General features: G+C 45.1%; 1 protein-coding gene across 1 annotated transcript in view; it reads right to left on the bottom strand.

The window, feature by feature from the left end:
* Positions 1-1,434: 1,434 nt before the first annotated feature.
* The window catches only part of LOC126234820 (uncharacterized), a 147,051-nt gene continuing 130,916 nt past the window's right edge, over positions 1,435-17,569 (bottom strand). Inside the window, exons 4-5 of the mRNA XM_049943566.1 lie at positions 12,075-12,240; positions 1,435-1,707 (exon numbers count right to left, since the gene is read on the bottom strand). Coding sequence (XP_049799523.1) covers positions 12,085-12,240 — 156 coding nt within the window. The 3' untranslated portion in view covers positions 1,435-1,707; positions 12,075-12,084. The remainder of the gene's footprint in view (positions 1,708-12,074; positions 12,241-17,569) is intronic.

Raw genomic sequence — 17,569 nt, 5'->3', positions numbered from 1 at the left:
CTGTAGACAACACCCTGTGGTGTAATAATTGGCAATTAGTCAGAAATGTCAAAGGTGGGTTGTCTGTACATACTACTGTCCTTCCTGTAGCCAGAAGTGCTGCCACCTACTGACAGTTACCCCATATCAGCGACATCAGTAGTTATTAGACATCGTGAGAGGGCAGAATGGTGCCCTCCGCGGAACTCATGGACATCGAACGTGGTGAGACGATTGGGTGTCATTTGTGTCATACGTCTGTAAGCGAGATTTCCACACTTCTAAACATCCCTAGGTCCACTGTTTCCGATGTGATAGTGAAGTGGAAACGTGAAGGGACACGTACAGCACAAAAGCGTACAGGCCGAACTCGTCTGTTGACTGACAGAGACCGCCGACAGTTGAAGAGTGTCGTAATGTGTAATAGGCAGACATCTACCCAGACCATCACGCAGGGATTCTAAACTGCATCAGGATCCATTGCAAGTATTATGACAGTGAGGCGGGAGCTGAGAAAACTTGGATTGCCTGGTCGAGCGGTTGCTCATAAGCCACACATCACGCCGGTAAATGCCAAACGACGCCTCGCTTGCTGTCAGAAGCGTAAACACTGGACGATTGAACAGTGGAAAAACTTTGTGTGGAGTGACGAATCACGGTACGTAATGTGGCGATCCGATGGCAGGGTGTGGGTATGGCGAATGCCCGGTGAACGTCATCTGCCAGCGTGTGTACTGCCAACAGTGGTGTTATGGTGTGGTCATGTTTTTCATGGAGGAGGCTTGCACTCCTTGTTGTTTTGCGTGGTACTATCACATCACATTGATGTTTTAAGCATCTTCTTGCTTCCCACTGATGAAGAGCAATTCGTGGATGGCGTCTGCAGCTTTCAACACGACCGAGCACCTTTCATAAAGCACGGCTTGTGGCGGAGTCGTTACACAACAATAACATCCCTGTAATGGACTGGCCTGCACAGAGTCCTGACCTGAATCCTATATAAAATCCGCTTTGGGGTGATTTGGAACGCCGACATCGTACCAGGCCTCACCGACCGACATCGATACCTCTCCTCAGTGCAGCACTCCGTGAAGAATGGGCTGCCATTCCCCAAGAAAGCTTCCAGCAGCTGATTGAACGTATGTCTGCGAGAATGGAAGCTGTCATCAAGGCTAAGGATGGGCCAATACCATACTGAATTCCAACATTACCGATGATGGTCGTCACGATGTTGTAAGTCATTTTCAGCCAGATGTCCGGATACTTTTGATCACATAGTGTATGTAAGGAGTGCCATATACCGTCAGCCTCGACAGAACAAAAATGATAATAATAAGTGACTACGTTGAGCAGTGGCTTCATGCTAATTGTAAGCAGCGGATCTCTGCTACGCTGGACGAAAATGTGGACTCCACTATTTGGAAAAAAAGGAACCCTTATGAATCAGACAAAATCTTAAGCAATAAAAATTTTATTAGTTTTACAGTTCCTTCTGGTGTTAGAAATTCATACAGACATTTTACGGCCTTTAACTTGAAACATTCTGGCACACAGGAACGGAGCAACAATGATAAGACTGAAGTCGATAAGTATTTATTTATTTATTATGCTGTAAATACAGCACAATTCCGTACCACAGCTGTAAAGGCGAAGCCAGATGAGGCTACAATTCAGACGTAACCGTGGCTGACAGTACGTGTTGATTAGCTGTTTCCGCCCATGGTTAACCTGGAAAGAACCTCAGCATTAGTGTTCACAACGACGATTACGTAAAAGAACAAGGAAATCAGAATGTATTTTACACGAAAAAATTGACTCCCTGAAGCTGAGTACCATCGAGAGGTTTGATCATGCTGGTACCGCCTGCACAGCTGTACCTCGCAGCTAAACGCTCCCGTTTGGCAAAAGCGAGCGCGACGTCTCAGTGCTGCGACTCTGGTCTGGCATTCGTGAAGAGGGCCATGCCATCGAGACTTGGCTCTCACTCCTTTCCCCAAGTCCTATAAGGATACTGCCGGCAAGGTTCCTTTGCAAAGGACGCTGTCGTTATCCTTCCTTACCCTTTTCACTCCTGGAGTGGACTGCCAATAGCAGAGGTAGCCGTGAGAAAAAGATTGAGTAACCAACGAAAGGGTAATATTCTGCGAGTCCGAGTATGGAATGGTAGAAATCTGAATGTGGTACGGAAGCTAGAAAATCTAAAAAGAGAAATGAAAAGCCTCAGTCTAAATACGGTGGGGATCAGTAAAATTAATCGGCAAGGAGATACGGATTTCTGGTCACAAGATTACAAGGTAAAATCAACAGCAGCAAAAGATGGTCTAAGGGAAGTAGGACTCATCGTGAACTGAAGGTAGAGCAAAAGTGAATTACTATAAGCATCGCAGTGATAGGGTTGTTCTCTTCGGAATCGATGCCAAACCAACGCCTACAACAATACTTCAGGTATACATGCCGAAGACACATACAGAAGATGATGAGATAGAGAAATTGTGTGAGGCTATTGAACGAGTGCTTCAGTACGTAATGGGAGACGATAATCTAATTCTCTTGGATGATTGGAAAGCAGTAGGAGGTGAAGGAACTGAAGACTCAGTTATTGGAAAATATTCGTGCGGTCGTAGGAATGAGAGACGAAAAAGATAAATTGACTTCTGCAATAGACATCAGTATTAACATGAACTACACTGTTTAAAAATCGCAAGCCAAGGACATATACTCGGAAAAGATCTGAAGGCAAGGGAAGATTCCAGAAGATAACATCACGGAGAGACAGAGATTTCGAGTTCAGATGTTGGACTGTAAGGAACCAAGATAGACCTAGATAACAATTTAGTAATGATGAAGTGTAGACTGAAAGTTGACTGAAACGTTCAAAAGAAATCAACGTCCAAAGAAGTAGGATACCGAGGTACTGAGAATTGACGAGGTGCGTTTGATTCCCTTAGCTGGTAGATAATTCGATAATGAATACCATAGTAAGCAGTTTAGTTAAAGGGGAGAGGGGTTCTCTAGGAAGTGAAATCACAGAAGTTGCTTACACAAAATTTAGCTACTGGGAAGGCAACGCAAAGAAACTTACGACGAAAGAAGAAATGCCTCAATTAATCGACGAAAGGAGGAAGTACAAAAACGGCCAAAATGATAGAAATGCAGCTATATAAGTCCCATAGGTATTTAATAAATGTAAACTGAGAGAGGGAACGTAACACGAAGTGATTGCAGGAAAATTGTGAAGAGATGGAAACAGCAGTGGTTGTTGGAAGGGCAGATTCAGCATGTAGCAAAGTCAAAACAACCAACGGTGGAATTAAAAGAAATTCAGTCACCACTGAGATTGCAGGACAGATTCCGATGTTGAATGTAGAGGAGAAAACAGACAGGTGGACAGGTGGAAAGGATAAAATGAACGTCTCTACCTCACAGGGAAGACCTGTCAGCGGACGTAACAGAAGAAGAAATGAAAGTGAATTTGGAAGACACAGGCGATCCAATTTCACAGAGGTATGGAAGATTTCCTCCCCCCATGAACCATGGACCTTGCCGTTGGTGGGGAGGCTTGCGTGCCTCAGCGATACAGATGGCCGTACCGTAGGTGCAACCACAACGGAGGGGTATCTGTTGAGAGGCCAGACAAACGTGTGGTTCCTGAAGAGGGGCAGCAGCCTTTTCAATAGTTGCAGGGGCAACAGTCTGGATGATTGACTGATCTGGCCTTGTAATATTAACCAAAACGGCCTTGCTGTGCTGGTACTGCGAACGGCTGAAAGCAAGGGGAAACTACAGCCGTATTTTTTCCCGAGGACATGCAGCTTTACTGTATTGAGAGCTGCATCAAACCAGTCTTAGGACTGAAGACCACAACAACAACAACAATGGAAGATTTACGATTAAATAAGGCAGAGGGCATAGTAACACACCTTCGGAGTTATTAAAGTTCAAAATGGTTCAAATGGCTCTGAGCACTATGGGACTCAACTGCTGTGGTCATAAGTCCCCTAGAACTTAGAACTACTTAAACCTAACTAACCTAAGGACAGCACACAACACCCAGCCATCACGAGGCAGAGAAAATCCCTGACCCCGCCGGGAATCGAACCCGGGAACCCGGGCGTGGGAAGCGAGAACGCTACCGCACGACCACGAGATGCGGGCAGTTATTAAAGTCATTAGGGGAAGTAGTAACCATAAGTCGATTCAACTTGGTGTGTAGAAACATTGAGACTGGACACATCCCATCACACTTTCGGAAAAACATCATTCACACTATTCTGAAGGTAGCAACCACAGATAAGTGCGCTACCTATCGCGCAATCACCTTGACGGCTCATGCATAAATTTGCCGACACCAATTAGAAGGATGGAAACGGAAATCTAGGATCTCTCAGGTGTCGATCAATTTTGCTTCAGGATAGGTAAGGGTACCAGAGAGGCAGTTCTATCATTGCTCTTGTTAATGGAAGCATGACTTAAAAAAATCAGTACACGTTCGTCAGATTTGTCGATCTAGATAAAGCTTTCGACAATGTAAATGGGCACTAGATATTCAAAATCCTGAGAACAACAGGAGTACGATTTTAGGAATGAGTGGCAATATACAATGTGTATCAGAATCAAGTAGAATGGAAGACCAGTAATGATTAGGTGTGATCATAAAGGCAGTAAGGCAGAGGAGTAGTTTTTCTCACCCAATGTTTAACATTTACACCGAATAAGTAATGTCGGGAATAAAAGCTGGGTTTCTGAATGTGATTACACTTCAAGGCGAAAGAATATCAACGTTGGAGCCTAAGATTCGCAGATAACATTGCCCTCCTCTGTCAAAACAAGAAGGAAATAAGGAAACACGACGGACTAAGCGAGGCGGACACAAGAAGCAGCATAGAGGTAGGGCTGTACGATCTGTAGGGTGCTGATTTTTATCCACTTGACATCTTGGCTGAGGATAAGCGTAAAATAAATACGTTTTACAGGAAGAAGATTTTTAGGACCTGAAGATGTCAGCAAAGTCTGTTTAAACCAGCTGTCTTAAATAAAGAAATATTTTACGCCATCTTGGCTGTTGAATGGTTTTTAACTCTAGGGTGGCAGGTCACACTGTCTGTGATGCATGAGGAAGTAAGGCAGTTTACCTCCCAGGGAGTAGTTGCAGTGCACTGGTGGTGGCACGTGTATGGCAGCGAATGTCATAGATACAATGCTGGTTGAACTAGTCCTTTATTCCACAACAAACGCAGCATTTGAGCTGGAAAGGCAGTGGGTGGCCTCTATGACATAAGCTGACGAGGCTGGATAAGCACGCCGGTGTGAGCAGTAGCCCACGAGAAGGGTGGTGCACTGTGTGTTCCCTCAGGTTGCAAAGCGACGCTTGCAGCACACCAGCAATGGTGATTACTCAGGAGTTTCGCCATGTGGCGCACAGTGGATAGTCATTGTGTGGTCTGAAGCAGCGTGTCTGGGGGTGTTCGTAATTTCGTCCACTGTGCAATTCCTATTTTTGTCCCAGGGATGGAATTTGGAACAGTCGTTGAAAACTGATTTTATTTGCTGTTTGTGAAGATTACTTTTTTCATATGGAAAACCAAAAGCGGAGAGAAATGAATTCGTTGCACTAAATGCTTGTTTGTTATCACAAAATATACTCTTCTTCTACATAGACATATAAATTCATATTTGACAAATTTTTAGAATGATGAAAATTACTTGAAAAATTGTCCATTTGTGGTCTTTCAAGCAGCTCGATGTCGTTGGAAGTGGCCTGCAGAAATGTGAGCCAAGCAGCCTTTATAGCTGTCCATAGTTGGAAAAGTGTTGCCACTGCAGGATTTTGTACAAGAACTGGTCTCTCCATTGTGATCCATAAATGTTCGACGGGATTCTTGTTGGGCGATGTGGCTGTCCAAATCATTTGATCAAATTGCCCAGAATGTTCTTCAACCCAATCACGAACAATTGTGGCCCCGTGACACGTTTGGGAACATGAAGTCCACGGGTGACCAACCACAAATGGTCTCCAAGTAGCCGAACACTTTCAAACTTCCGTGCAGTTGGACCAGAGGAGTCAGTCTATTCCATGTAAACACAGTCTGCACCATTATGGAGCCTCCCCAGCTTGCACAGTGCCTTGTTGACAACCTTGTCCGTGACTTTGTGGGGGTCTGTGACCAGCTCGAATCCTGCCATTAGCTCTTACCAAATGAAATCTGGACACATCTGGCCAGGCCACGGTTCTCCAGTCGTCTAGCGTCCAACTGATATGATCACGAGTCTAGGAGAGGCGCTGCAGGCGATGTCGTGGTGTTGGCAGAGGCACTCGCTTTGGTCGTCTGATGCCCACTAATGCCAAATTTTGCCCTACTGTCCTACCGGACACGTTCGTCATAGGTCCCACCTTGATTTCTGCGGTCATTCCACACAGTGTTGCTTGTCTACTAGCACTGGCAACTGTACACAAACGCCACTGCTCTCGGTCGTTAAGTGAAGGCCGTGGGACACTGCGTTGTCTGAGACCAGAGGTGATGCCTGAAGTGTGGTATTCTCGGGATGTTATTGCCACTGTGGACCTCAGAATGTAGAATTCCCTAAGGACTTCCGAAATGGAATGTCCCACGCATCTAGCTCCAGCTACAAGTTCAGAGTCTTTTAGTTACCGTCATGCCGTCATAATCGTGTCGGAAACCTTTTCACATGAAGCACCTGCGCACAAATGACAGCTCCACTAATGCACTGCCCGTTTACGCTTTACGTACACGTGCGTATTGCTACCCCATCACTTCGTCAGGTCAGTGTATAATGCATACTAACGTGTCTGCCAGCGTTTCCAGAAGCCCTGTCAGTGGTGTAATGTGTAGCAACACCTCCTCTCGGAGGCGTTGCATGACGTCTTGTGCATTGACACTTCACTGCATAATTGTTCTTTTGTACTGAACACATGCTTTTGAGCCAGGCTCCTGATGACATCGTTTTGCTGATTCAATCGCAGGAGCCATTCGCTATGCCAGCCAAACCATGGTGCGACACTCCTCTCCCCTTACACTGGACTGTCTTCTCTTTACTCTCCTCGAAATAATATCACAACAGTTTCCTTGGTTTGACATTTTTAATAGTCTCCTCCGTTTCTCCTTACTACAGCTAGGACCACACTGTTCATTGGCAGCTTATGAAATTAATTACTAATTTCTAATGGGAACCCGATTCTTCTAGCAAATCATGCACTGTGAGCTCCAGCAGTCAGATGGATACAAATTTCACGAAGTAGAGTCAGTAAGACATGAGTAACAGAAGCCAAGTCACATAATCTCATGACTTTAATGCATTGTTCATCACGGTGTTTTGTACTTGCTGCAACATTTGTTCTATGGTAATGCATCCTTTTCCCCTGCTATCTGTTCGTCCAGTAAATAGATAACTTACCAGGCGGTAAGTATCTCCAACGGTTTATCCAGAAAATACAAGGGCTGTTTCATATTCACAACAGAGATCCCAGTGATAGTAGCTGACGGATGAAAATCTACTCCTGAGATGTCATAAGTTGTGCCACTAATCAGTAACCCACTATACTGTAGTTCTAGTCTCAGCATCTCTTTCAGTCGGCCCCGCTCTTGGCAGGTTAAAATAACCACTTTCGGTTTGAATATGGAATAGATCTTTGGAAGTAAGAGTGTGGTGCTACCATATACAGGGTGTTACAAAAAGGTACGGCCAGACTTTCAGGAAACATTCCTCACACAAAAATAAAGAAAAGATGTTATGTGGACATGTGTCCGGAAACGCTTAATTTCCATGTTAGAGCTCATTTCAGTTTCGTCAGTATCTACTGTACTTCCTAGATTCACCGCCAGTTGGTCCAATTGAAGGAAGGTAATGTTGACTTCGGTGCTTGTGTTGACATGCGACTCATTGCTCTACAGTACTAGCATCAAACACATCGGTACGTAGCATCAACAGGTTAGTGTTCATCACGAACGTGGTTTTGCAGTCAGTGCAATGCTTACAAATGCGGAGTTGGCAGATGCCCATTTGATGTATGGATTAGCACGGGACAATAGCCGCGGCGCGGTACGTTTTCCAGAACGAAGGTGTCCCAACAGGAAGACGTTCGAAGCAATTGATCGGCGTCTTAGGGAGCACGGAACATTCCAGCCTGTGACTCACGACTGGGGAAGACATAGAACGCCGAGGACACCTGCAATGGACGAGGTAATTCTTCGTGCAGTTGAAGATAACCCTTACGTCAGCGTCAGAGAAGTTGCTGCTGTACAAGGTAACGTTGACCACGTCACTGTATGGAGAGTGCTACGGCAGAACCAGTTGTTTCCGTACCATGTACAGCGTGTGCAGGCACTATCAGCAGCTCATTGGCCTCCACGGGTACACTTCTGCGAATGATTCATCCACAATGTGTCAATCCTCATTTCAGTGCAAATGTTCTCTTTACGGATGAGGCTTCATTCCAACGTGATCAAATTGTAAATTTTCACAATCAACATGTGTGTGCTGACGAGAATCCGCACGCAATTGTGCAATCACGTCATCAACACAGATTTTCTGTGAACGTTTCGGCAGGCATTGTTGGTGATGTCTTGATTGGGCCCCATGTTCTTCCACCTACGCTCAATGGAGCACGTTATCATGATTTCATACGGGATACTCTACCTGTGCTGCTAGAACATGTGTCTTTACAAGTACGACACAATATGTGGTTCATGCACGATGGTGCCCCTGCACATTTCATTCGAAGTGTTCGTACGCTTCTCAACAACAGATTCGGTGACCGATGGATTGGTAGAGGCGGACCACCATGGCCGCCACGCTCTCCTGACCTCAACCCTCTTGACTTTCATTTATGGGGGCTTTTGAAAGCTCTTGTCTACGCAACCCCGGTACCAAATGTAGAGACTCTTCGTGCTCGTATTGTGGACGGCTGTGATACAATAGGCCATTCTCCAGGGCTGCATCAGCGCATCAGGGATTCCATGCGACGGAGGGTGGATGCATGTATCCTCGCTAACGGAGGACATTTTGAACATTTCCTGTAACAAAGTGTTTGAAGTCACGCTGGTACGTTCTGTTGCTGTGTGTTTCCATTCCATGATTAATGTCATTTGAAGAGAAGTAATGAAATGAGCTCTAACATGGAAAGTAAGCATTTCATGTGTTTGTGTGTGTGCTTATATTTAACGTTAACAATCCGGACAATTTGGCCGTGGAAATAGTATGTAAATTTGGAGTAGTGTTGTGTCTTACACCACATGTGGTACAGATAATGCATGAAGCCCATTGAAAAGCGCTGCTTAATCTGCAAGGTAGATCACTGATTCAAAGTTACACCAATGTTGTCAATAACTTTACATAATTTTGCTATGTAATGGAATACTTGGAACACTGTACCTGTTTAGAAACTGGAAGAAAAATTTACGTAAAACGACAAATAAAACAGGTATTTGTATTTGGAATACTTCATTATGGTCAGTATGTTTACACATTTTCGATAAGTAATTCACGTTTTTCCTGTACTTTTGAACATGACGCCTCTTTCAGACACTTTTGAACATTGCACCATTTTGGCTTGTAACATTAGTGGATTTGCAAACCATAACTGGCCTAATTCCTCCATTTGTAATTTTCTTAAAATTTCCTTTTAAATTTCCGATCACTACCACTTTGGAAATTTTTTAAATTTACCACCACCACCATCTTGCATTTTGGAATTACGCACCCTCCCTGCCCTGATCTTGTATTTTTGAATTTCATGCCGTCTTCGAGATCAGCGACAGCAGCACCAACCCCGTCATGTATTTCGGTAGCTGCCTTGCAAGCCTTTCAACAGCAAATGAAGTGACCGATAGTAATAAAAATTTTCTTTTGTATTGTTTAACCAAATGAGACATACTGCCAATTTCTCCCAACTGAAGGTCACACAGTGAAGCTGGGTGTCCAAAAGCCCCAGAATTCCACCTTCTGCATTATCCGAAGAGATTGCTGCCTATGCAACAAACCATCTCTTTCGCTTCCTAACGTGCGATTGTTGACGAAACCCATGCACCGCCTGAAAAGGCCTCGTTATAGAAGATTTTAGATGATGCCACATTACACAGTACAAGCTGAGAGACTACGGAACAACTGAGCCTCAGTGGTGGCTAGGCTAGGTGCAGGATGACACAAACACTGCTGCTGTGTGTGGGTGGACACGTCGTACCTTGTGCCGATATGACTGCATAGCGTCTAACAATTTATTTGTTATTTTTTCGTTTTATGAATTTAAACAGAGAAATTGGTGTCGAGGAGTATTACATAACTGAAAAATATGTATACGCGAAACACAACCGCCATTTGAGAAAGAGAAATGGAAGCCCTACAACAGTCACTGTCAGAGGCTAGTACCACCGACACTAGAGAATTATCGTTCCATGCGTAGTCTGTCATTAGCGCCATAACACATACGGTGCGTCCGGGGTGGTGAAATTTCCGCGAATCACGGATTGCTGATGAATGGAGTCGCATTGTGTTCAGTGACAAATTGCAATTCTGCGCTACCCAGATGAACATCGTCGGCGAAAGTATCGCCGACCTTGTGGGAGGTTCCTTACCTCCTGTGTTTCCGAGGGACACGGTGGTGCTAATCCTTGCGCCTTGGGGTGGTCACCCCTAGGATGTGACTTCAGATCGCGGCTGGTAGTGATTTCGGGAACTCTGACGCCACAATGGTACATCACGAACATCTGTATATTCATATGTTACCTCTCATTCGAGAGTATTGTGGTGCCATTTTTCAGCTGCTCAATGCTAGTCCACATTTAGCACGTGTCTTCAGGGCTGTCTGCGTGGTGCTGATGTACTCTCACGGTGAGTAATATCGCCAAGTCTGTCCACAATAGAACACGTGTCGATACCAGATCGGACGGCAACTCCGCCCCGCTGCCAGTATCCAAGATATCAAGGACCAGTTGCAACAGCTGTGGCCCATCTCACCTCGGGAGATGATACGACCGAATCAGTCATCACATCCAGATCAGAGGGCTGCAATGCAACTGATGTGTGGCCTCCTACCACCAAGTTCTTTGTAAATGTGACTCGATACTGTAATCACTCAAGTAGCGTCACATACTTTCTCAACTCACCAAGTTTGATTTTGCATCTTTTTCCCTTTGCGGCTGCTGCACTTCATGTGATTGTTTGGGTTTTACTATTTTTTTCTGTACTAAAGCAAATAAAATCATTTGGTGTTGTTGGATGCAGAACCATGATACCATCGAAAACGTGATTCGAAATTTTCTTTTGTCTTCACACACGATAACATCTTTTAATCGCCAAGTTTGAGTGTTGTTTCTTGCGTGTACGTGTTACAGCGTAGGTGACTGTGCTGACTGTACGCGGCTTCTGAGGTTCTGTTCGTGTGTTTGATGACGTTGAATCAAAAAAGGAAGAGCATTATGGGCTTTATTGGTTACCTGTGGAGGGCTTTGGTATCGTATCTCGCGTGTCTGTCTGTTGCTGCAGTCGTACTTACTTCTAGATTAAGCCTTACCTTATGGAGACGCTAGCTTAACAAGGAGATGCAAAGTCGCAGAACAACTTTGGAACAGATCAGTGTACACTCTGTACACGTACACCACATCTAGCGGTATCCGTTCCATCTGGATAATTCCTTCGTGGTGCGTGCATTTCTTTCTTTGCCATAGAGTTCATTTGCACCTGTTCTTATTTTTGTATCTATCATCATCTATATGTGTGCCTTCTAAGTGCTTAAATAAATTTATTTAAATCACCATCTAATCCTCTCATGTAATATTGTACTAACCGTTGGGTATTACACCGAAAGTCACATGAAAAATATAAACAATGTCATATATTGTAAGAGACAGTGTGGATTTGTGCCTTGTGTCTAATTAACATGATCTGCACGGAACCACCTCTTCTTTTCATGTGCGCCAAATGATTAGAAAGGATATTTCTTGTACTCGCAGGAATGTTAGCTGCTACCTCCGCCTCTCAAACGATTATGAACACCCTCGTCTGCGGAACTTAACGTTTTGCGCTGAAACAATTATTTGAATTATTTGATAACAAGTGTAACTCAGAAATCTGTTCCTTACCGCGGGAATATCAGACTTCGTAGACGGAGGCAATTGTCTGCAGACAGAATAATTCTTCGCCGTCCCTCAGGGCCTTGGAGTACATTTTGTACTTCCCGTAATAAAGCGAGCTGAACTTTTGTAGAGTGAATCCTCGTAGCGATAATCCACTGAAATAGTAGGTTCCCTGAAAACAGAGAAAGCGATTTAATCACACATTTCAAAAATAAGACTCAATTAAAAAATAAAATAAAACGGATTAACTACGGTTAAAAGTGAATAACTGTCATCTTATATTTCTAGATATGTTACCGGCTGCCTCAGAAGTACAGGTTTGCCGAATAACTACAGATACACCTACTTCTAAACCTATTGTCGTTACAGTATTCTATATCACCCACACTGATATGTGTATACCTCGGCAATCCGCGAGTCTATGCATCATGAGATGGCCATAGCAATCTTTCTTTTGAAAGCTGATTTCATCCCCATTATCTATAGTGACCCTGATTTCAGCAAGATGTGGTTCATGAAACAAGGAGCTCGACCCTATCGCAGCAGGAGAGTGTTTGACGTTCTGGAGGAGCACTCTGGGGACTGCATTCTTGTTATGGGGTACCCAGAGGCCACTGGCATAAGCCTGGATTGGCCGCCATATTCGCCGGATCTGAAAATATGCGACTTCTTTTTGTGGGACTATATTAAAGACCCCAAAACAATTGCTGAGGTGAAAGCAGCCATTCAGGAGGCCACCGACAGCACCTGTGTTCCAACACTTCAGCGGGTCATGCAGGATTTCGCTATTCGTCTGCATCACATCAGCGCCAATGATGGCAAGCATATCGAACATGTCATAAGCATATATATATATATATATATATATATATATATATATATATATATATATATATATATATATACTACTGGCCATTAAAATTGCTACACCAAGAAGAAATTCAGATGATAAACGGGTATTCATTGGACAAATATATTATACTAGACCATTGACCAAACGTTTTCAATAGGTGAGAGATCTGGAGAATGTGCTGGCCAGGGCAGCAGTCGAACATTTTCTGTATCCAGAAAGGCCCGTACAGGGCCGGTCGTGCATTATCCTGCTGAAATGTAGGGTTTCACAGGGATCGAATGAAGGGCAGAGCCACGGGTCGTAACACATCTGAAATGTAACGTGCACTGTTCAAAGTGCCGTCAATGCGCACAAGAGGTGACCGAGAAGTGTAACCGATGGCACCCCATACCATCACGCCGAGTGATACGCCAGTATGGCGATGACGAGTACACGCTTCCAATGTGCGTTCACCGCGATGTCGCCAAACACGGATGCGACCATCATGATGCTGTAAACAAAACCTAGATTCATCCGAAAGAATGACGTTTTGCCATTCGTGCACCCAGCTTCGTCGTTGAGTACACCATCGCAGGCGCTCCTGTCTGTGATGCGGCGTCAAGGGTAACCGCAGCCATGGTCTCCGACCTGATAGTCCATGCAGCTGCAAACGTCGTCGAACTGTTCGTGCAGATGGTTGTTGTCTTGCAAACGTCCCCATCTGTTGACTCAGGGATCGAGAGATGGCTGCGATCCGTTACAGCCATGTGGATAAGATGCCTGTCATCTCGACTTTGAACGTCGTGTACAGTTATGCCACTGGGCACAAGAGAAATTACGTGACGATGACAGATTTTTTGGCACGATTTCTATTTAGCGACGAAGCGTCATTCACCAACAGCGGTAACGTAAACCGGCATAATATGCACTATTGGGCAACGGAAAATCCACGATGGCTGCGACAAGTGGAACATCACCGACCTTGGCGGGTTAATGTATGGTGCTGCATTATGGGAGGAAGGATAACTGGCCCCCGTTTCATCGATGGCAATCTAAATGGTGCAATGTATGCTGATTTCCTACGTAATGTTCTACCGATGTTATTACAAAACAGAATGGCGATGTACTTCCAATATGATGGTTGTCCGGCACATAGCTCGCGTGCGGTTGAAGCGGTATTGAATAGCATGTTTCGTGACAGGTGGATTGGTCGTCGAAGCACGCACGTTCACCGGATCTGACGTCCCCGGATTTCTTTCTGTGGGGAAAGCTGAAGGATATTTGCTATCGGGATCCACTGACAACGCCTGACAACATGCGTCAGCGCATTGTCAATGCATGTGCAAACATTACGGAAGGGAACTACTCGCTGTTGAGAGGAATATCGTTACACGTATTGTCAAATGCATTGAGGTTGACTGACATCACTTTGAGCATTTATTGCATTGTGAGGCATATGTTTGTGACTATCACAAAGTGAGAAAAGTGGTCCAAATAAAACATTCATATTTCTTTACGTACTACACGAATATGTAATAAAAATGGGGGCTCCTATTTAAAAAAACGCAGTTGATATCCGTTTGACCTATGGCAGCGCCATTTAACGGGCCAACCATAGCGCCATCTGGTTTCCCCCTTCAAGCTAGACAAGTATCGCCCTTTGTAGTTTTTTCATTTGACGCTTATTTCGTGAGATATTTGGCCCGATCACGATCCATGGACCACCCTGTATATACACTCCTGGAAATGGAAAAAAGAACACATTGACACCGGTGTGTCAGACCCACCATACTTGCTCCGGACACTGCGAGAGGGCTGTACAAGCAATGATCACACGCACGGCACAGCGGACACACCAGGAACCGCGGTGTTGGCCGTCGAATGGCGCTAGCTGCGCAGCATTTGTGCACCGCCGCCGTCAGTGTCAGCCAGTTTGCCGTGGCATACGGAGCTCCATCGCAGTCTTTAACACTGGTAGCATGCCGCGACAGCGTGGACGTGAACCGTATGTGCAGTTGACGGACTTTGAGCGAGGGCGTATAGTGGGCATGTGGGAGGCCGGGTGGACGTACCGCCGAATTGCTCAACACGTGGGGCGTGAGGTCTCCACAGTACATCGATGTTGTCGCCAGTGGTCGGCGGAAGGTGCACGTGCCCGTCGACCTGGGACCGGACCGCAGCGACGCACGGATGCACGCCAAGACCGTAGGATCCTACGCAGTGCCGTAGGGGACCGCACCGCCACTTCCTAGAAAATTAGGGACACTGTTGCTCCTGGGGTATCGGCGAGGACCATTCGCAACCGTCTCCATGAAGCTGGGCTACGGTCCCGCACACTGTTAGGCCGTCTTCCGCTCACGCCCCAACATCGTGCAGCCCGCCGCCAGTGGTGTCGCGACAGGCGTGAATGGAGGGACGAATGGAGACGTGTCGTCTTCAGCGATGAGAGTCGCTTCTGCCTTGGTGCCAATGATGGTCGTATGCGTGTTTGGCGCCGTGCAGGTGAGCGCCACAATCAGGACTGCATACGACCGAGGCACACAGGGCCAACACCCGGCCTCATGGTGTGGGGAGCGATCTCCTACACTGGCCGTACACCACTGGTGATCGTCGAGGGGACACTGAATAGTGCACGGTACATCCAAACCGTCATCGAACCCATCGTTCTACCATTCCTAGACCGGCAAGGGAACTTGCTGTTCCAACAGGACAATGCACGTCCGCATGTATCCCGTGCCACCCAACGTGCTCTAGAAGGTGTAAGTCAACTACCCTGGCCAGCAAGATCTCCGGATCTGTCCCCCATTGAGCATGTTTGGGACTGGATGAAGCGTCGTCTCACGCGGTCTGCACGTCCAGCACGAACGCTGGTCCATCTGAGGCGCCAGGTGGAAATGGCATGGCAAGCCGTTCCACAGGACTACATCCAGCATCTCTACGATCGTCTCCATGGGAGAATAGCAGCCTGCATTGCTGCGAAAGGTGGATATACACTGTACTAGTGCCGACATTGTGCATGCTCTGTTGCCTGTGTCTATGTGCCTGTGGTTCTGTCAGTGTGATCATGTGATGTATCTGACCCCAGGAATGTGTCAATAAAGTTTCCCCTTCCTGGGACAATGAATTCACGGTGTTCGTATTTCAATTTCCAGGAGTGTATATATATATATATATATATATATATATATATATATATATATATATATATATATATATAAAGTTTACCTTAATTAAATTTGTATGTGCTTATCATTATCTATAACTGAGGAAACGGTAAATCGACGGCCGGTGTGGCAAAGCGGTTCTGGCGCTTCAGTGTGGAACCGCGCGACCGCTACGGTCGCAGTTTCGAATTCTGCCTCGGGCATGTATGTGTGTGATGTCCTCAGGTTAGTTAGGTTTAAGTAGTTCTAAGTTCTAGGGGACTGATGACCTCAGAAGTTAAGTCTCGTAGAGCTCAGAGCCATTTGAACCGTTTGAAACTCTAATTGTAACCTGTCTACATTATTTTGATATTCAGAGAGTCCACTGGATCTTATAGACTGAAAGTTAAGCAGTTGCCTTTTAGTCATTCGTTGCGCTATCATACTGACTGAAGTCCACCGGTTTTGGTCACTTACAATTTTTTGCGACACGCAATGTAGTTGTCTGTAGTCTCTCCGTACCTGAAATGAGCTGCATCTGGGAAAGACACGATCAGCGGAATCTTCACTCCATTTTCACAGATTGGTCTGTCACTGCGAGAAAGAGTGTCTATTGAACAGTGCTTCGAGGTGTGTTACCAACGACAGTCTATTTAAGCACAAGTGTTACACTGGTTCTGTCTATGTATATAAATGTAGCTACGCTCTGACCCACAGTCACAGCAAAGAGATGACGTTGTAAAACCAAAGATAAGTGTTCATTTTGATTGTAAATATATTTCAATTCTTACATTTTACATGTGAAATAATCATTTCTGACAACATGTCACAACACTTACAACTGGACAAGCGAGGTTTAACTGTGAACTGGCGTCGGTGTAATTATAAAATGTGTAATTATTTTTAATTTTAGCGTCTTGACAATAGATTATTATTAATTTCTGTGCTTTTTGAGAATTGCGAGGGATTGTTCTAAGCCTCTTTCTGCAATGTGATAGGGATACCTTTTGTAGATGGTCATTAAAGGATTTTTTGTATTAAAAGACAATAATAAATAGGGAGATAAGATTCAGGGCTCTTTGCAGTTCTAATGAGTAAAAGCTTTTGGAATTGACTGGATACTAGAATACAGTATAAGTTGTGCAGGAATCGCGGGGTGATGCGATGGAGTGCACATCCAATGAGGTAGTCAGGGGCTCGTACTGTTAGGCAATACACAAATTGTAATAATACGTAGAAAGTGTATTTTGTTTGCAAACACACACTTTTTAAGTGGAAAAATTCCTATTGACATTAAGAAACTAAATGTAGGGTAAATTAGAATGTCAATGGTGTTTGTTGCAGGCTTCTAGTGCGTTTCCCCGAGACATCGTATTTTGAAAACTTCCCACACCGGCAATTGTACAGTAATTTTTGTAGCACACGCTGACGAACAACACAAGTGCATACACTAGTTGTGTGGATTCTGACCATAAACGAGAAAACTGACCATCACAGGTTGTGTTCAGAATGACAACCGGCAGCGG

Source organism: Schistocerca nitens, chromosome 2 (genome assembly GCF_023898315.1).
Source record: "Schistocerca nitens isolate TAMUIC-IGC-003100 chromosome 2, iqSchNite1.1, whole genome shotgun sequence".
NCBI classification, from domain to species: domain Eukaryota; kingdom Metazoa; phylum Arthropoda; class Insecta; order Orthoptera; family Acrididae; genus Schistocerca; species Schistocerca nitens.
This window is presented reverse-complemented; position numbering and strand designations above follow the sequence as displayed.